General features: G+C 38.6%; 1 protein-coding gene and 1 long non-coding RNA gene across 4 annotated transcripts in view; one reads left to right on the forward strand and one right to left on the reverse strand.

The window, feature by feature from the left end:
- Window positions 1–11,508, reverse strand: part of MED23 (mediator complex subunit 23) — a 52,689-nt gene extending 41,181 nt beyond the window's left edge. The window contains exons 1-9 of one of the 3 annotated variants that reach the window (XM_053591047.1): window positions 11,240–11,508; window positions 10,885–10,916; window positions 10,645–10,732; window positions 7,840–7,964; window positions 6,096–6,207; window positions 4,434–4,532; window positions 3,663–3,764; window positions 3,106–3,175; window positions 1,614–1,726 (exon numbers count right to left, since the gene is read on the reverse strand). In XM_053591047.1, the coding sequence (XP_053447022.1) occupies window positions 1,614–1,726; window positions 3,106–3,175; window positions 3,663–3,764; window positions 4,434–4,532; window positions 6,096–6,207; window positions 7,840–7,964; window positions 10,645–10,732; window positions 10,885–10,916; window positions 11,240–11,287 (789 nt within the window). In that variant the 5' untranslated portion in view covers window positions 11,288–11,508. Of the gene's footprint in view, window positions 1–1,613; window positions 1,727–3,105; window positions 3,176–3,662; window positions 3,765–4,433; window positions 4,533–6,095; window positions 6,208–7,839; window positions 7,965–9,731; window positions 9,819–10,644; window positions 10,733–10,884; window positions 10,917–11,239 lie in introns of those variants that run through there. The other 2 variants (XM_053591048.1, XM_053591049.1) reach the window with 2 other exon arrangements.
- A 1,967-nt stretch (window positions 11,509–13,475) lies between these two features.
- LOC128586228 (uncharacterized) lies at window positions 13,476–18,738 on the forward strand. Its single transcript, XR_008380207.1, has 3 exons — window positions 13,476–14,743; window positions 15,304–15,415; window positions 16,858–18,738. It is a non-coding gene; the product is annotated as an uncharacterized LOC128586228 (long non-coding RNA).
- The last annotated feature ends 2,305 nt before the right edge of the window (window positions 18,739–21,043 follow it).

Raw genomic sequence — 21,043 nt, forward strand, 5'->3', positions numbered from 1 at the left:
AAAAAATAGAAAAAGTAGCTAAGTCCTGTGGTAGTCCAGCTATTTGGGAGGCTGAGGCAGGAGAATTACTTAAACTAAGGAGTTTGAAGTTGCTGTGAGCTAGGCTGATGCCATGGCACTCTAGCCTGAGGCAACAGAGTGAGAATCTGTCTCTTAATAAATATGTAAATAAAATTAAATAAATAAAAAATTCTTTTTTGGAATTTGTAGCTATTCTTCCAAATGACAACCTGAAAGTATATCCAATATGCCTTGATTATAGGCCAATCAATCCCCTATTTGCCTACTGAGTTTCCCAAACAGCTCTTTGGCTCTTAAATAGCAAACCATTAGAGAAATAAAGGGAACAGTCATGTGCTTCTTTTTGTTTGTGAATTTAGCTCAAGCATATTTACAAGATTAACTTGCGCTTATTAAAAATATTACTTTAGAAAGATTTCATTCTAGTTTATTCTAACTCTTTCATGAATGCTAGCCAGTTTCTGGCTCATCTAAGTTTTCTAGAGCACATCATTTTCACTTCTATGTTTCTGAAGATGCAAAATTTTGGTAAGTCAATGAGAAGTTTATCTGAAGTTCCATTGGCATAATGTTATCTGGGTTTTATTATTTCAGTAGTCCCTTAGAGGATGGACAGATAAAAAGAAAAAAAATCATTTTATGTACTGATTTTTAAGATACTCTTTGAAATGCAATTTGGAAATAAAAACCTTAAGAACAGTTACTGCATTAAATTTCTTACCTTTTTGTTATTTTTAACTGAGTCCTCTCAGGCAGTAGTCTTGCAATTCACCCCAGCTACCATAATGTCTCTGTTTTCTGCCCCTTTCTTCATTTTAATAATAAAATAATGGGAAAGGGGTATGGGTACATAAGAATTCACTTCAATGTATTAATTTTGAAGAATTCCTTAGGGCATTTTAAATCAAATCAACATGCCTGTTTTATGTAGAAATTTCTATAGCAAGAATTGACTGAAGGTAGTTATAGTTATAAAAAGAGCAACTACACCCAAAGAAATATCAGTCCAATCTGTAAGACTGCTCATTAATGTAAAAATTTAGTAGTAATGTCCCTAAGAGGAACATTAAAATTTTAGTGATTTGAAAAAGCAAACCCCTTTAGAATTAAACTCAAAAATGTGACTTCAGATAGTCACATGAAACCTAAGCATCATAGGAAGAAACTTCTGCTCAAAAATCTAATCAAAGAGGAACAGAGACTAGTTTTCAAACATTCTCTTAAAAGCGAAAAAATAAACAGTAATTTCAAATTTGGAGAGGAACAATCTTCATAGCACAGGGGTTAATAGCATACATTCTGGAATCAGACTGAGTTCTACAACTTGGCAAATGTGGGGCTTTAGTCAAGAAATCAATTTAAAATGTCAGTTTTCAATCTCTAAATACTTTGCCTAAGAAGACTGTTGGGGCATAAGCATTCACAATAACACAAACCATTGTTATATCTGAATACTGGAATAAAATGATACATCATAAATTACCTTTCATTAAACATTTACTTCTTCATTCTGTGGCTATTCACCATAATAAGTCTTATTATAATAAAGACTGTTAGATGAACCGAAAGTTCCATTAGATTTAGCAACATACCTTATCATATGGCAAAAGGCCTTTCAAAGGAAAACGAAGGGTAGCAGGGTCCAATTTCCATGAATTACAAATGGCGCCTGAGTTATTTACAACTGGCAGAAGACTGCAGCGGCCTATTGTATGTTAAGAAAAATCTTTTTAAGTAAATACAAAACACAGTATGAGCATGTACAAACCAGGCTTTGGTTTGAAAACGGTTTTAAAACCGTTTTAATGATCAGAATTTTCTTTGATTACTTAGTTCAGATGATTGATGATCAAAGTACAGGCCTTCTGAACTCAAAAAATGCTGCATTTTGTGCAGGTGCCTAGGACAGAAGTCAGACAATTTCAATCTACGGGACAAATCTAGCTTGCTACCTACTGTTATAATGTTGTCCTGGAACATAGGTGCTTTTGCAGTACAACGACAGAGGTGAGTAGTTTCAACAGATCACATAGCTCATAAAGCTTAAAGTATTTACTATATGATCCTTTATAGAGAAGTTTGAGATCACTAGATCAACATAATGCACTTTATGTGGGATATTTCTAGAGGCCTTAGATGTAGCATATGACTATCAGCTTGTATATCAAACTACCTAACAAATATTGTCCCTTGGATGTCCCAGAAGTATGTCAAGCTCAACGTGTCTTAAATTCAATGTATCACCATCCTTCTCAAACCTGCTTCATTTCCATAATTCATTAAATGTGATGAATATCCATTTAGTTACAAAAGACAGAAATGTAAGAATTATCTGTCCAGTATCTATTTAGTTTATTTTTGTACTTCTAATGTCTAGAATATTACCTGGCTCACCGGAAGTGCTCAATATTTGACCACTGAATAAATAACAGTCAATATTCCTAAACAGTTATCAGGCCACCATAATTTCTAGAAATAATTCAGGGCACTGGGCACTGCAAAAGTTGTCAAATCACATGGTTATTTTTAAAAGAAAGTTCAGAGAATCTAACAAAACATAAGAAAATGGAAAACAAAATACATGAAATAAAGAACAAAAGTATAAATGTGAATGGGCTGAATGAGCCTGAAATTCTCATGTTCTGTGGCCACAGAGAAATATCTATGCTGAGACTTCCAAGTGCCCAGCAATGCCATGGTGCTTTATTAGCTGTATTAAAAGGTCTTTCTACTCAATAGGAAACCCACAGTCTGTAATGGTTTTATCTGACATTTAGATCATTGGAAGGGAAGTTGCTCTTCCCTCCCTACACTCAGAACACAAAGAACCTAAAAACAAGTGAAAGGCTATTTATTATATATGTACTAAGTTTCTGGAGCAGCAGTTCTCAACCTGTGGGTCGCAACCCCTTTTCAACAATGAAAATACACTGCAGCATTAGGAAGGTTGACAATCACTGTCCTAGAGAATCACTAAAAAACAAGCCACCAAGACACATATGAGAGTCCATCCTTTGGCTTTGGTCAATAGTCAGATCATTAAACACAAGGTACTATTTGATATATTTTCAATTATAATCCTACCACAAATGGAATTTATCCTTGCTGTGGGCCTGAAAGTATCCACAAAGTCTGATAACAGGTTTCCAAGTAACTAAAAAAGAGAGAGAGAGAGGGAGAGAATATGAGCACAGGGGAGAGACAGGGAGGGAGGAGTGAGGGGGAGATGCGGAGAAAGATCAAATAAGTATAAAAATAAAATTGAGATTGCCCTAAATATACGGATCATTTACATAAAATGAGAGAAAACATGTAAACATTTAGTACAATGCCTGCCACATGATAATTACTCAAAGGTTCGGTGGTTTTTGTTTTATTCCAAGCAATTGTCTACCAGCTCATCTGTCTCTGAATTAAACAAAGTCCCATCATCATATCCTTAGCTAGCTGATGAAGCTGTGCACATTTTATTACAGGGCATATAAATTGTCTGAATAGGACAGCAAAGAAATGAAAGATTTAAATTATGATTTAAAAAATATGAACTATCTAAGGATAAAAGTGACTACTTAAAAAAAAAAAGTACACAAAAAATAAGATTAACATAGCTGTTTTAAAATTTGGGGAAACATAAAATTTACCCAGTGTGGAAGTTTTCCCTCAGGGTATAGTTTCCTGATTTCTGTGACTGCAAAATACGCTGGTAATAAGCAGGCATTTCTTTCCAAAATATATGCTATAACCTAAGAAAAATAAAAAGGTAACTTTATTCTCAACTAGTCCCACCTATAAGTCTTTTAATACAACAATAGCAACAACAAAAACAACATCAACAAAAGAGGACCTTAAAAAGTAAAGAAATTACTGTTTGGGAGAGATGTTGGTCAAAGGACACGAAATTTCAGTTAGAAGGAGTAAGTTCAAGAGATGTATCATACATTATGGTGACTATGTTTAATAAAAATATACTGCATACTGGAAAATTGTTATGATAGTAGATTTTAAGCATTGTCATCGCAAAAAAATAAGTATGGGGGGTAAAATATATATATTAAATAGTCTGATTTAGCCGTTCCACAATGTGGGTATGTATGTGCATGTGCACCTGTATACACAATTGTTACTTGCCAATTTAAAAAGTAGAGGTATCATGAACTTATTGGATTTAAAGTGTAGCATAAAAAAATCCACTTATATGAAAAGAATATCTAGAAAGGAAGATAATAAACAATGGAATAGAATGTTCATGATTAGTAAGTAACCTTGAGAATGCTAAATATTGGTAGACTTAAACAGGAGCACAACGAAGTAAAAAAAAATGGAACATTATGCAAAATATCGTAAATTTTAAAGGCACAAAACTAGACTCTGTTGAGTTGATAATCAATGAATTTCAGACATGTCTAAATTACCTCTCTTGCTGCCAGAAGCTGCTGTACAACAGCAGAGCTCACTGTATTAGGAATTGTCAAAATTTTCTCCAAAATCACTTTTAAGAGATCTCGAACACCCTGATATAAGAAAAAAAGGCAACGTTTAAAACTAAGTGGCTTTTATGCTAGCTAAAACCACCAAAGGCTTCATTATTATACATTCCTTTAGGGTCACACCTTTAAATGTTCTGAATCAGAGTTCTTAACGGTAACCCAATAAGAGAGACATATCCCAAATAGAATTATATAGAATGTCTTGTAATGTGAATGGACAAAGTCCCTTATATATTCTGCCAAGCTTTTTTTTTTTTTTATTGTTGGGGATTCACTGAGGGTACACAGAACCAGGTTACATTGACTGCTTTTGTTAGATAAGGACCCTCTTATGATTGTGTCCCTCCCCCCAAAAGTGTACACGCCCGGTGTCCCCTCACCCCTCCCTCCCTTTCTCAGCTCTCCCCATTTCCCACCTTCTACTGTGTACCAGGACCTTAATTATCCTCATATCAGCATTGAGCTTTTTTTTTTCTCTCATTTCTACTGTTCTGGTCAAAAACCTTAATTTGTACGTATGGATGGAAATATACTGGAATAGGACTTGAAAGTACTCTGAAAATGTGGGTAATAATATTAAAGTTTTTGCTCACACACTTTTTGCTCACTCCCTTTGGTATAATCTAACTTTATTCACCTTCTCATCAGTCACATGCCTTAATCTCTCAACCACATCCAAAGCTATTCTGTTAATCATCTTCACATATCTAATACCAGTTGCATTATCTGATATATAAAAAAGAAATTTCATCCAACATGTATTTATCGACTGTATATTATATGACCACGCTTGTAAAAAGGCAGACATATATTTGGAAGAATAATTAATTGTAAAGCACCACACAAATAAGTAAAAAGACAAGAACTGCATAAATCTGAGTAAAGAGAAAATAATCGAAAAAGCTACTTAAGAGTTAATTTTATGTTAAATCATGAGTCACACTGATAATCTGTTAGGTCACTTATTATTATCTGTTAAGTCACTTCAGATTAGAGAAAATGAAGACACAAAGCATAGGGTCACGTACTGGTAATTCTTTGACAAATGTTAACAAAAGTAGCTTAAAGAAGAAGAAAGGCTTTTTTTAGCCGTGAGTTCTTGAGCTGTATTATGAGACACAATGAGAAAACGTGTATTGTTGTTTTTGGTGAGGAGGAGAGTGCTGAAATTATTAGCTAAGGAAAGACACAAATCTTGGGAGATCAAGTTAGAGGTGAAGTAGGTCTTGCTCCCGTAATCAGCTGCTGTCCACATCCCTCCTCAGTTCCACACACCCCTGCTCCATGCTCTTCATCTGAGGGGCATGACAGCATAAGACTTGTGGCATATGGGAACACAGATTCTGCCTTGGGCCTTCCTTATTCTTCATAAAAATATATTAGCCATCTAGATTTTTAAGAATGTTGAAAGATGAACAGAGAATCCATAGAAACAACTGAGTAACTTTAAATTCTTTTAGAAAATAGACAAAAAAAAAAGATTTTTGTAAATGCTTCTACTTCATTTCTTTCACTTGATAATAAGATATATCAGAAAAATTAATCATATCTGAAAGGAATCACTTTTCATAATTACAAAAAAAATACCTTATAATCCACTCCCCCAATTATTTTCCGAACTAGTTTAAATGTTAAGGCCCACAGCTGTGTTCTTTCCCATTCAAGACTGTCAGAATTGATTAGGGATTCACAAACCATCCTAGAAGAAAGAAATGCACATTCCAGTTATAACAGAATTTTCCAAGTTCTCTAATCGCCATGGTCTATGTATTGCCAGTATTAATATATTAACCATAGCAAGTGTTTTTCATAAAAGAGCAGTATTACTTAAATACACGTCTAAACATACATGATATTTTACATGTTTTACTTGTATGAAGGATCAAAAACAAAGTCCAGAAAAGGAATCAGACAATTGCTTCATCGAAATACTGAGCAATAATAATGCAAAGAAAGTAACATTCACGTTGTCAAATAAGAGTATGTCTATTATAGAATGCTTTGAGTCTGAGATTCAGTATGTGTTTTCTGAATGTATTTATGTTCCTTTGTTCTTTACAAGGTTTTTGTTTCTAATCCTTATCTTAAACGTTGTTATTGTTATTAAATGTTAAGTCTTTTTAATTTTGTGAAAGTAAAAAAAAAAAAATGGAAACCTAATTAACACATGTATATGTAAAAATAAAAACTAAAAAAAAAAGTCCAACTAAATAATATTCATTATGTTTTAATTCCACTGCATAGAAGTGTTATCAACAGCCCTTGCTTAAATGTTTACCATCTATTGCCTTATGGGAGATTGCATTTTCTCAAGATGGTAGCAACAAGATTTTGGATTCCACATGCTCTTCTGAAACTTGACAATGATACAATCCTCATATGGGGAGAGGGTCTACTTTATTTCTTCTTAGATTTGGGTGGGCCTTAGAATATGGCAAAAGGATGAAGGATGACTCCCATGGGAAGGTGATACAGTTTTTGTCTATCCCTCTCTTGAAGGCTTGCTCTTGGACCCCACCATGTGGTAAAAAAGTCCAGGCCACAGGTGAGGGCATGTGTAGGTTCTGGCCCACAGCCCCAAGTGAGGTCCTACATGACACCATGGACCAACCACTAGATACCTGTGTGAGCAGCTTTTGTTACGACTCCAGCCCTAGTCACCCTGAATTGTGATCATGTGAGAGACTCACAAAAATCTGCTTCTTAAGCTTAGTCAAGCACCATAACCACGAATAGTAATTTAAAAAATTATTATTCTTTTAAGCCATGAAGTGATGAGGTAATTCATTGTGCGGAAAAAGTAAATCAAAATAAACTAATCACTAATGAGTGATCTCAGCCCCTGAGCAGAAAGGCAAAGGCTGCCTGCTTTTGACCCTATAAGCAATTCAAAGAATACTGCATCCTAGAAACTAAAACCTGAGGTATCTTGAAAGATTCCTTTAATGAACCTCACTTTTTTCTTCATTTCTTTATCATTTCACAACAACCTCAACCAATTTCTAAACATTTATAGAAAAGACAATTCTTTTTTTTGTTTGTTTTTTAGAGACAGTCTCAATCTGTTGCCCTTGGTAGTGTGCTATGGCATCATAGCTCACAGCAACCTCCAGCTCTTAGGCTTAGGCGATTCTCCTGCCTCAGCCTCCTGAGTAGCTGGGACTACAGGCGCCCACCACAACACCTGGCTATTTTTTTGTTGTGGTTTGGCCGGGGTCAAGTTCAAAACTGCCATCCTCAGGATATGGGGCCTGTGCCCTACTCACTGAGCCACAGGTGCCGCCAAGAAAAGCCAATTCTTTGAATCACTCATACCCACCATTAAACATACCTGGGTGGAAGAAGACCAGTCTCAACTGCCATTGCTAAGCAGTCATAAAGAAAAGAGATTCTCTTAGGACTATGCTGGCCATGAATAAATTTAACAATCCACTGGATACATTGTTCATGAGATTCCTGGAAAATTAGAAAATGTTTATTTTAGGTCAAAGATTATAAATTATTACTAAAAGATAGCTAATAATACACCTGGGAATATATTAAGACTATACATGAAATATGTTACTAGGAACACCTGGGAATGAAAATAAGTTTTAAAAAAGATTTTTAAAATACAGACTTATTATCTGTTCTTTAAGCTTAAAATCTTACAATTACATAGATTAAACTCTACCATTTTTATTATACAGGACTTCCAAAAGTGGTAAGATTTTATTAACATATTCATGGTCAATAGCAAACTCTAACAGGGTTTGTGTAAGGCACTGTTAATAGTGCCCTTAATATGTAAATATTCCTGTCACTGGAGAGTGAATCTATAAATTAATATCTCAGCTTCATGAGACTTTAGTGTTAATCTAATCCCCAAGACCAAACAAAGGTCCATAATGAATCCAATAATAAATCAGATTTCTAGACTTGTAAAACTTTAAATCTGATATTAAAATGTTGTCCCCATATCTAATTTGTGTTCTAGCACATTTCCAAGAGGAGCCTATGATGTCCTAAGCTCTACATGACCACAGTCCTTCATGCACAATAATATTCTTCCCCTTTTTTGGAGACTGAGTCTCACTCCGTTGCCCAGGCTGAAGTGCTGGGAGTCAGCCTAGCTCACAACAACCTCAAACTCTTGGGTTCAAGTGATCCTCCTGTCTCAGCCTCCCCAGTAGGTCAGACTACAGGTGCCCACCATAATGCCTGGCTAATTTTCCTTTCTTTTTTTTTTTTTAAGTAGAGATGGGGTTTTACTCTTGCTCAGGCCACTCTTGAATTCCTGAACTCAAGCAATCCTCCAGCCTTGGCCTCCCAGAGCGCTAGGATTACAGGTGTGAGCACCCAGCCCATGCACACTTCTACTGCTTTATTGTAGTACATATAATGATGATTTAGAAATACCTGTTTTCTTCCTGGCTCCCCTACTGGAATATAAATGTCTCACAAAGGACACACCTTAACTCATAAAATGTTTAATGGATTAAAAAGTATAAAATCAAAATAAGTTGCAAACATGTTCAACATCACTGAGAAATAAAACTCAGTGGAAATAGACAACCTCATACACTGCTAGTAGGAGTATAAACTGGCATAACACTTAAGCAAAACTATTAGCAAGTTGTATAAAAATAAATGGGCATACCCTTTGACTCAGTACTACTACTCAGAAATTTAGCCTATGTCCTGTGCATAATATTATATATTATAGCATTGTTGAAAGTAAAAAAAGTTAAACAGAAACTTAAAGTCAGTCAGTTGGGGATGGGTTAAATCAATGAAGTGCAGCCATGCAATGGAATATTAGGACTCTATACAAAAAAAAAAAAAGGCAAGAATGAAAAAGAAACTCTAATGGCCTGATATGGAATTACCTTAAAAATTTATTTTTAGGGGAGATAGGCAAGGTGGTAATTAAGGAACAGTGCACATGGTATCTGACCATTTTAAGAAATGATTCTACATGCATAAAATACTTTTAGGAGAAAACATAAACTGGGGATACTGGCTTTAGACAGGAAAAAGAACAGGTAAGAGATGTGAGGGAGACTAGCCACTGGGTCCACCCTTTTGTATCTACACATTGTGAATAATATGAATGTATTATCTATTAGAAGATAACTAAAACAAAATTGTAAAATATGAACATACTGCCATTATATGACCCATGTCTAAGTGGCAAATCTTACCACAGTGGCTGACACGCAGACACAGTTGTCATTTCCTTACCTACAGTGCACCATGGGAACACAAGGCACTCCTGGAACAAGAGATCTTCAAGGATCACACATTTTGTCTTCTTCATGGAAGTGTTTTCTGATAAAATGCATCTATTCTTTGTTACTAAGTTTTGTAAGTTTTTTCCCCATGCGTATTATATCTTTGTATGCTTATTATAGACTTTTTATTTCTATTTTAGTATCTTTAGTATAGCAACTCCATCATAGTACCTTTGTATCAATGCTGCTGTAGTTCATTTAGTAAAAAGAACAAAAAGAATGAAAAAATTCTTATCCAAGTAAAACTTAACTACAACTGTGTTTGGTTTCTAAACCAATTTTATTTATTTATTTATTTGAGACAGGTTCTTGTTCTGTCACCCCTGGTGGCATGCAGTGGTCTCATCATAGCCCACTATAAATAAATTCAAACTCCTGGGATCAAAGGATTCTCCTGCTTCAGCACCGCAAGTAACTGGGACTACAGGCACCTCCCACCACACTCTAATAATTTTTCTATTTTTTGTAGAGACAGGGTCTCCCTCTTGCTCAGGCTGGTCTCCGACTCCAGGCCTCAAACAATACTCCCGCCTCAGTCTCCCTCAAGTACTAGGATTGGAGGTGTGAGCCACCACACCTGGCCAATGCACTGTTTTCAAGTATACCTAACAAATCAGAAGAGGATAAAAACTGTCTTACATAATTTAACATTGGAGAGATTTTTAAAAACATGCTATACTGCGCAGTCATCAACTTGACTTCTCAACACAGGTTCTCCACTGAGGCATATAAATTAAGACAAATGGAAGCCAGAAAAATAAATGGTGACAATTTTATTTCTCCCTTTCCAAAAATATCTTAAGAGCAACATCAAGTAAATGTAAAAAAAAGAAGACATAAAAAATTAAAAATGTAATGCTCACCTGAGAAAGACCACCCCAAAATTGTCTGAAGGCCGCCAAACAGCTAATTAGTTTTGTTTTTTCATCTTCAGGGGTATCCATAAACATGCTAAAAAAAACAAAAATTGCATTATTTGCCACTAGTTTTTAAAAGGTAAACATAATCAGAATAGTGGATTCTATAACCCTCCAGGAAGAACCTAAATTAAATCTTACAAAGACACAATAGCATAAAAACACATCTGCCGTGCACACACTCACCCGGGGAAAGCCTCTTCTATAATTTCCGTCTTCTGTAAAAAGTAAAAACGTAAACAAGGTGAATTTTAACAGGAAGCCTCCCTTAGGGAAATATTACAATGTAACATAGGCCAAGACATCTTAACCAGCGCCGAAAAACTAACAATACCTGCCTGGCCAGTCACCAAGGGCGCTGAGGATTTCAAAGGGTACACTGAACCTGACAGCCCTCTGAGGATCTCTGAAGCCCCGCACACAGTCGGTGTCGGAGCAAAGGGGAGGCGTGGGAGGAGGACACCCCCCGACTCCCCCTGCCCGCTGCCCCCGAGTCCCCCGCCCCGAGCCCCGGTCCTGGATCGCCGGCAGCAGCACTCACCACCACCTCCTCAAAAATGCTCTGCAGCTGCGTCTCCATCGGAACCATCCCCGCCTTCCCAGGGCGCCCGGCACGGCCGGGCCAGGCTTCGGGAATAAAGGGACTGAGGGGCGAGGACCTCCGGAGGTGACCGCGGCTCCGCAGAGTCGCTTCCCTCCAGAGCCCCGCCGGCAACCGCAGCCGGGGCGGAAGCGGGGAAGGGCCGGGTGCTCGCCTTTTAGGAAACCCTCAGAAAACAGGAGCCCGGCCAGACGGTTCTGTTCGTGAAGGGCGGCCCGCAAGCCGCACGACCGCGCCCCCAAGCGGAGCCGCGAGCCCAAGTCATCCGGCCACGGCGTCGACCGCACGCGCCACCTGCCGGCTGGAGTGGGCGTTGCCCCGAGTTTGGGGCCGACCCTTTTGCGGTCCCAGGGGAGAGAAGCTGGGGACCAGGAGCTGCATCCTGAGCTGATGTGCGTGAGCAGCTGGCCTGGGGCAGCGGGCTGCCACCGGGAGTTGAAAGCACGTATTTCCTGACCACAGCGACCGTGTCCTCTCAGCTGTGATAACCTCAGTGCCCAACACAGGGATGGACACAGCCGGCTCTCAATGAATGCGGGGAAAGCCGAATGAATGCATCACTATTGATTCGTAACAAGGGTATGGACTAATCAGCTCTACCGGTTTTAGTCATAAGGACCTAAAAACAATAATGCTTACCAAGTATTGGACACCCGCGGCCTTTTCAGTGGCCGTGTGAGCTGGATGACAGAGGCAGCGTTATTAAAACCCGGGGACCCTAACAATCTGTGGTTCTCTTCTGGGTGTTTACCAGGTTATCTTTTGTGAATTATCTTTACTGAGTTCTTAGTTCCAAGACAATTTTCATCTGCTAGCTGGCAGCTTTCCATGCTTCTTGTCTGTGTTGTTGCAATCAGTGTATTCTCAGCAAATACTCCTAAACTTAATATTGGCCCTGGCTTTTGAAATTGGCCTTGGTCAGGAGAGAATTCTATTTTTTCCACCACAAAGTATATATTATGTTTTACATTATATTTGCTGATGTTTCATTCAGTGAATCAAAGTTACTGTCTGCAGCATGTAGGGAGGCAGGGCTGTATTTCCAGCTAGGTGGGAGGACTGCTTGAGCCCAGAAGTTTGAGGCCAGCCTGGGCAGCATAACAAGACCTTGTATCAAAAAAAAAAAAAGACTATTAATTTCTACACCTTCTTCATGTATTTCCCTATGCTCATTTGTATTGGTGTATAGTTTATTTACAATCGTATGGATCCATGAATTTTGACAAATTTCATACTTAACACTTCAGTCAAAATTAGAATTTTTTGCCAGGTGCCCGGGGCTCACACCTGTAATCTTAGCATTCTGGGAGGCAGAGGCAGGAGTATCTCTTGAGCTCAGGAGCTCAAAATCAGCCTGAGCAAGAGTGAGACCTGTGTATACTACAAATAGAAGGAAAAGAATTATCTAGGCCTTGTGATGGGCAAAAGAAGATTTTTTTCTGTCACCTCAAAGTTTCTGGTGCCCCTTTGCAGCCAACCCTTCTTCCTCCCCCCACCAGAGACAAAAACTTTTAAATTATAATCATTAATTACTTTTGCTTGTTCTTGATGCTTATGTTCTTGAGGCACAGCACATTCTCATTTTGTGTCTAGGTTCTTTCACACATTGGGGGTTTTTTTTGCAGTTTTTGGCCGGGGGTGGGTTTGAACCCGTCACCTCCGGCATATGGGGCCGATGCCCTACTCCTTTGAGCCACAGGCGTTGCCCCCACACATTGTTATATTTGGAGATCCATCCATTTGTGTTACTGCTGAGTAGTAGTCCACTGTATGAAGTTACTAAAATTATTTATGGATTCACCTAGTGGTGTATATTTATGTCATTTTAAGTTTTTTACTATTATGAAAAATGTTGCTACGAACATTCTCAAAGAAGTCTTCCCCTATGGGCACACATTCTCTTTTGTATTGAGTAAATACCTAGGATGTTTTTGGGTTATCTGTTAAGTATATGTATAACTTTTTAAGAGATTGGCAAATAGTGCTCACAAAAAAAAAAAAAATCGACGGTGCCTGTGGCTCAAGGAGTAGGTCGCCCACCCCATAAAGCAGAGGTAGTGGATTCAAACCCAGCCCCTGCCAAAAAACTGCAAAAAAAAAAAATTAACTTTTTACACTCCTGCTACTAATATATGAGAGTTTGACTTGTTTTACACCATGGTTCATATTTAGCGTTGTCAGTCTTTTTATGTCTAGCAGCCTTTGTGAGTGTGTAGTCTATCTCAGAGTGCTTTAATTTCCATTTTCCTCATGACTAATGATAGTGAATAGCATGTTAAGTGTATTTTATAGGCCTTCAGTCCCCAATTCCTGGGCTGTGGGCCGGTACCTATCTGTGACCTTTTAGCGACCAGGCGCAGAGCAGGAGATGAGTAAATGAAGCTTCATCTGTATTTACAGTTGCCCTCCCATCACTGGCATCCCAGCCTGAGCCCTGCCTCTGTTGGGTAAGTGGCAGCATTAGGCTCTCATAGGATCCCAAATCCTTCTATAACCTGCAAATATGAGGGATCTAGGTTGTGCAGATGTAATGTGCTCAAACCACCACTAGCTCAGGTGCGTGAAAAAATACTCTTCCATGAAACCAGTCCCTGGTGCCAAAAAGGTCGGGAGGCTATTCTATTATCTTTCCCAAAGGGCCAGTGCCCATTATTAATCAAGTTTTTTCATATTCTTCATTTGTAGGAATTCTAATACATTTTGAACACAAATTTTTCAGCTATAGGTATGGTGAATGTTTCCTCTTGGTCTTGACCTACTTTTTTAAATCATGTCATTGATTAGTGGAAAACTTTAGTTTTGATCAGGTCCAGTTTGTTCATTTTAAATTTTTGTGGTTATTGTTTTATAGAATCTTGTTCATGAAGCTATACTTCGATATTTTCTTCTAGAAACTTTTTGCTTTTAGCTTTGACATTTAGCTGCATGATACAGTTGATTTAATTTTCGTGGATAGGGGAGAGGTACAAGACTGTCACCTCCTCTTCTCCAGAGGGGTTGGGCCAGCTACCCAAGGTAAGACTCCTGCCTGGTGAGTCCAGAGCATAGAATACCAAGCCAGACTTGGTATTCTGTGTATTCAAAGCTTCAAAGGGAATTTTCCCCTGTTAGGTTTCTGACTTGCTTGGGACTTGGGACTCTTTCCTTCTTGCCTATTTCTCGCTTCCGGAATGGAAATGTCTGTTCTATGCCTGTTTAACTGCTCCATTTTGGAAGCACAAAACATCGTTTTCATAGGTTCACAGCTAGAGAGGAATTTTGCCACAGGATTAATCATACCTCAAGTATCTTCCATTCATTACAGCAATATTTGTTACAACGACCTTCCTTTTCTCTTGAATAGCTTTGTCTTACTGTGGGCGTATTTTTGGACTCTCTCTTCTATTCTATGCCAGTATCCTGTTACCTCAAGTGCTGTGGCTTCTTAGTAAGTCTTGAAGTAGTGTAAGTACTCCAAGTTTACTTTTTTCAAGCTTATTTTTGCTATTCTAGGTCCTTTGCATGTTCATATAATTTTAGAATCAGCTTGTCAATTTTGACCCAAGACACAACTGGAATTTGGGGGGATTAAATTAAATATATAAAGTAATTTGTGATAGATTTGATACCTAGACACTATTAAGTTTTTCATTCAATTTGCGGGTAGGTATCTTTATTTACTTAGGCCTTATTATATTTTTTCAGCAAAATTAAGCTGTCTTAGTGTGCAGGTCTTACACATTTTGTTAAATTTATTTTTAACTATTTCATGGGTTTTTATTTTTTAAATACTATTTCAAATGATCTTTTTAAAGTGCTATTTTTTAACTGATTTTTGCTAATATCAAGGAATAGAATTGATTTTTGTATTGACCTTTTATCTTGTGACCTTGCTAAATTTACCTATTAGTGTTAGTAGCTTTTTACAGATTTCCTAAAATCTGTGTACACAGTCATGATCATCAGCTAATGCAAAAGTTTGACTTCATCTTTTCCGATCTGTTTGCCTTTTGTCTCTGTTCCAGGCTTCATCACGCAGAACAGGACTTTCAGCAGTGCAAGCATGAATAGATGAGTGAGAAGGTATCCTTGCCTCGTTCCTGATCTTATGGGGAAAACACTCAGCCTCACATAAGTGTAGGTTTTTTATTGATTCCCTTTATCATTTTACTGTTGCTGTCTATCATATTGAGCAAGTCCCTTTCTATTCTTAATTTACTGAAAGTTCTTTTTTTAAATTTTCTCTATACATGTACATGTGTTTGTTTGATTTCCACTTTTTGCCTTCACAAAATTAAAGAGGCTTAAAATTTAATAACAATGTTTAGATAAGGACTAGAAACAAAAACCTTGTAAAGAATGAATGAAGATAAATACATTCAGAAAAGAAATTAGACGATGGCTGCAAAGAAATATTGAGCAATAATAATAATAATGAAAAAAGTAACAATCACATTGTCAGATAAAAATATGTCTATCATAGAATCCTTTGACTCTGAGGTTAGTATGGAGTCATCAGTTAACTTCTTTTTTTTTTCCCCAAAGTCTCAAAGAATAGAGAATATTTATTTTTTGTAAATAAAAATAAAAGATAATTTTCAAAAACAGACAATGCCAAATCTTGTAGACAATAGAAAAAGAAGGAATACTTCTAAATCATTCTACTTCATCTGGATACACCTGATATGAAAGTTGGAAAAAATATATTATTATAAAGGGAAATTACAAACATATTTAACTTATAAATGAGGATGCAATATCCTAAACAATGTATTGTAAGTTTTTTTTAAATTATAAATCCATGTTAAATTTTGTCAAAGGTTTTCTGTACCTCTACTGGGAGTGTTACATAATTTGGCTCTTTTACTCTGTTAATATGGTGAATTTAATTGATTGAATTTTTTTTTTGAGATAGTCTCAATTTGAGTGCTGTGGTATCATAGTTCACAGCAACTTTGAACTCTTGGGCTCAAGCAATCCTCTTGTTTCAGCCTCCTGAGGCACCCGCCACCAAGCCTGGCTAGTTTTTCTATTTTTAGTAGCAGACAGGGGTCTCACTTTGCTCAGGCTGGTCTCAAACTCCTGAGCTAAAGCAATCCACCCACCTCGGCCTCCCAGAGTGCTAGGATTACAGGTGTGCGCCACCGCGCCCAGCCTGGTTGAATTTTTTTTTTTTTATCTTTGAGAAAGGGTATGGTTGTGTCACCTAGGCTATATTGCAGTCATCACACCTCATTATAACCTCAAACTCCTAGAGCCTCCTTCTACAACCTCCTGAGTAGTTGGGACTATAGACACACACCTCTATGACTGGCTAATTTGCTATATTTTTTGTTGAGATGGGATTTCACTCTTGCTCAGGATGGTCCTGAACTCCTGGCCTCAAGTGATCTGCCCACCTTTGCCTCCCAGATTGCTGAGATTACAGGTGTGAGCCACAGTGCCTGGCCTTGATTAATTTTTGAGTGCTGATCCAACTTTGTTTCCATGGTGTCAATGCTACTTGGTCATGATATATTAGCCTTTTTAATATATTTGAATTCCATTTGCTAATACTTTGTTTTTATTTTTCTTCATAGCCACTATCATTGCCAACCTTTAAAACATCTGTTATGCCTTTTGGATGATCAACATTCTTTACTTCATAAAGAAAGTTGCTGATGGGAGTCAGACCACCAAGGCCCTTTAACTGCTTTCAGGGGAGGGGGCTGTCACCCCAGGCTGATACGCATGAGCTGCTCCCTTTGAGCTTCTAGGCAATAAGCTGACATCCCCCAGCGATGGGTTTGCAGACAAGTCCATGGTGTGGCACAAACTTAGTTTGTAATAACTGTAATATGCACCTGCAACCACCATGTGTCATTGTTCCCCACACAATAACTGCTACAAACTGAGGTGAAACAATTCAAATTTCCTGCAGGGGAATAGACTGAGGAGTTGGGCTCTGTATATTTGTCAGCTAGGGCTGACAAGTCAAAGTGGCACAGACTGGGTAACTTAAAAATAGAAATTTATTTTCTCAGAATTCTGGAGGCCAGAAGTCTGGGATAAAGGCATTTATAAGGCTGGTTTATTTTGAGGCCTCTGTCCTTGGCTTGTAGATGGCTGTCTTCTCATGTTTTCAAACAGACTTGCCTTTGTGGACATCTGTGTCCTAATTTCTTTCTTTCTTTTTTTTTAGAGACAGTCTCACTTTATCGCCCTTGGTAGAGTGCTGTGGCATCACAGCTCACAGCAACCTCCAACTCCTGGGCTTAGGCGATTCTCTTTCCTCAGCCTCCCAAGTAGTTGAGACTATAGGCGCCAGCCACAACGCCTGGCTATTTTTGTTGCAGTTTGGCCGGGGCCGTGTTCGAACCTGCCACCCTCGGTATATAGGGCTAGCGCCCTACCTGCTGAGCCACAGGCACCACCAGTGTCCTAATTTCTTCTTCAAGTAAAGTCACCAGACATATTGGATTAGGAGTCCACTTTAATGAGTTCGTTTTAACTCATTTAATTCATTAACGACTTTACCTCCAAATACAGTCACATTGTGATATATTGGTGGTTAGCACTTCAATTAGGTTTCCAGGGAGGGACGCAGTTCAGCCAAAATACTCCACTCTCTGCCCCTCTCAGTCCTGTCCTTCTCACAGTGCAAAATAGTATATTCACCCTCATCTCAACATCCCCCAAAGTTTAAACCCATTCCAGCATCACATCTTTGGTCTAAAATTGTATCTAAGTATCCTCTAAATCAGGAATGGATAAGACTAAAGGTATATTTCATTTAGAGAAAAAAAATTTTTTTTTCAGGTGTGAACTTGTAACATTAGATAACAAATTACCTGCTTTCAAAATGCAAGGAGGAAACAGGCATAGGGTAGACATTCCCACTGATACAGGGCCAGTGCCCCAGGCTTCGTCAGCGCCAGCCACCCCGAGGACCTGCCGCCTCCTGCATCTCGGCCCCAGCGGCGGTGTTGGTGCAGCGGTCAGGAGAGGCAGAGCTGGAAAACCAAGTGCGGCAGAGAGGGCCAGCAGGGCAGAAGCCCGCGGGTCCCTAGTTAGTTGAGGGAGACCATGGCACAGCCCGTGCGGCTGCGGTGCCAATCCCAGAACCACCTTTGAGCCTACAAAGCCTTTCTCTGGTTGTGCTACTCCCCTGCGAGCATTTTACAGGCCTAAGGGTGATACAGGGTTCCCCCATTCAGGGGGTGGCCTCATTTCCTAGGCCTGGGCAATTTCATGTAAGTTTCCTAGGCCTGGACAATTTCATGACTGGACTGTATCCATTCATAAACGTGTTCATTCCCGTTGCCCCTAGCCAAAGGGACTGTATCCATTCATGTATGCTCTCATTCATATCGCCCCAGTGGAAGAGATTGTATCCATTCATTTGTTACCAAATCCTGGCCAAATGGAACTATAAAGACTCCATGGCGGGGATATATATATAATCTCCTCCTAGACTAAGAAACCAGGCAACTATAAAGGCCCCATGGAGTGGGGCAGAATATATATATATAATCTCCCCCTAGATGAAGAAACCAGGCAAGAGATTTTTCTGACTTAAGTCTTTCCCTCTGCCAGGAGTTCTGGTGCCTTTTCTGTATTCTTTTCTGTCAAATAAATCCTGTCTTACCACTGATCTGTGGTCCATGGATTCCTTCTTTGAATCCCCGAGACCAAGGACCTACTGAAGAAGAAATTCCAGTATCACCATACCAAAGGGTTTAATTGAAAAGAATAAAGGGGTCTTAGATCACAAGTGAGTCTGAAACTCAGCAGGCAAAGTCCATCAGGTTGAAGGCTTGGCATGATACTCTGTCCTGCTGGCCTGCTGAGATTGTGGCCAGACCGAGAGGGCTTCATGTGGGGACAGGCCAGCAGAGGCGGTATGTGTCCAAGAGGGGGGAGGTGAACATCTGTGCATGAGGGGGCATGGAGGCAAGGTTGGGAGGCTGGTTGTACAGCTAAGAGTCGGTCAAATAGCAAAGATCATGAGAATCAGGTTTCTCGCACTGTGAGAAGAGTGGGAACTGGAGGTTTTGCTGTGAACCCACGAATTTCAATATATATTGATAGTTTGAATCACGAATACAGATGAAAGCATAAATGTGTGTACACTCACAAACACACCTATGAATATACACACACTCATACATTTATTCCTTTGCTCTAACAAGGGACAGTGCTGAGGAGCAGCAACACCTCGGTGATCACATCCTGAGCTCAGATCTATCCAGTGTTCTCTGACTTAAAGGAACCCACAGTCAGTAAGACTTGGGCATAAGGCCTGAGGCAGGGAAAGCTCAAAATGGATGTCAAGTGCCTTCTTTTTTTTTTTTGTGGTTTTTGGCCGGGGCTGGGTTTGAACCTGCCACCTCCGGCATATGGGACCGGCACCCTACTCCTTGAGCCACAGGCACCGCCCCAAGTGTCTTCTTTTACTAGAAAGCAAGAACATTCTTAAAGAATGATGGTGCTGAGGCAGGATTTCTTGAGGTTGGGACTTGGAGATTAGCCTGAAAAACATGTTGATACCATTGCTACAAAAAATAGAAAAATTAGCTGGGTATAGTGGTGCACCCCTGTAGTTCCAACTACTAGGGAGGCTGAGACAGGAGGGTCACTTAAACCCAGGAGTTTGAGTGAGACCTTGTCTCAAAAATACATAAATAAATAAAAATGATGAGGTTTTCCTACAGAACAGAAGGGACCCGAAGGGATTGTATCCATTCATTTGTTGGGATATATATACACATACATATCCCTAGACAAAGGACCCAGGGGGAGATTTTTTCCAACTTGGGTTTTTCCTTCTATCAGAAGCTCTGGTACTTTTCTCTGTATTCTTTTCTGTAAAATAAATCCTGTCTTCCCACCGATCTGTGCTCAGTGGATTAATTATTTGAATCCCCGAGACCAAGGACCTACTGAAGAAGAAATTCTGGTAACACTCTTACGGACAAGTAAGTAACAAAACCAGAATAGAAGGTGAGGATTTGACAGTAGGTATTTATCAACACTGATTCCCTGACTTTGATAATTATATGGCAGTTACACAGGAGAATGCCTTTGTTTTTAGAACATGTATACATTGAAGTACTTGGAGAAGATGTGAGACCAGGTTTGTAACTTACCCTAAAATAGTTCAGTGAAAGAATTGCTCTTTGCATTTGACACTTCCAACTTTTCTGTTAGTATGTAACTATTTCGAATTTTTAAAAGATTACTGAAAATAATAAGGCTAAAGAAACAAGCCACATTTGCCAATAATGAGAATAAAAATAAAGAAATCCAGCATTTCTGGTAGGAAATTCATAACAGGTGAAATTCCTCCAAACTCAATATTGATGGCGATGGATAAGCTAGAGAAATATCTCCCCATTCCTTCATTTGTTTTCCTTTATATCAGGGGAAAATTCCTTACATTGACCATGTCCATGTGTTGACCAGTTTGTTACAGTCCCCTCGAGTGGTCAACTTAGAGAGGTTCTACTATAGTTCATATAAATGAAATATGTATCATTATATAAATGAAATATTTATATAAATATTTCAAGGTATATAAATATATCTTGAAATATTTAACTAGGAAATGCCATTTGAAAATTGAAAGATGCAATTTTAGGTTAAATGGAAGCAATGTCTCTATGGTAATTATACATTTTTTAAATTAAATCATAGCTGTGTACAATAGTGCAATCATGAGGTACAATGTGCTGGTTCCATATACAGTCTGAAATATTTTCACCGAACTGGTTAACATAGCCTTCA

The sequence above is a fragment of the Nycticebus coucang genome, chromosome 5 (genome assembly GCF_027406575.1).
Source record: "Nycticebus coucang isolate mNycCou1 chromosome 5, mNycCou1.pri, whole genome shotgun sequence".
NCBI classification, from domain to species: Eukaryota; Metazoa; Chordata; class Mammalia; order Primates; family Lorisidae; genus Nycticebus; species Nycticebus coucang.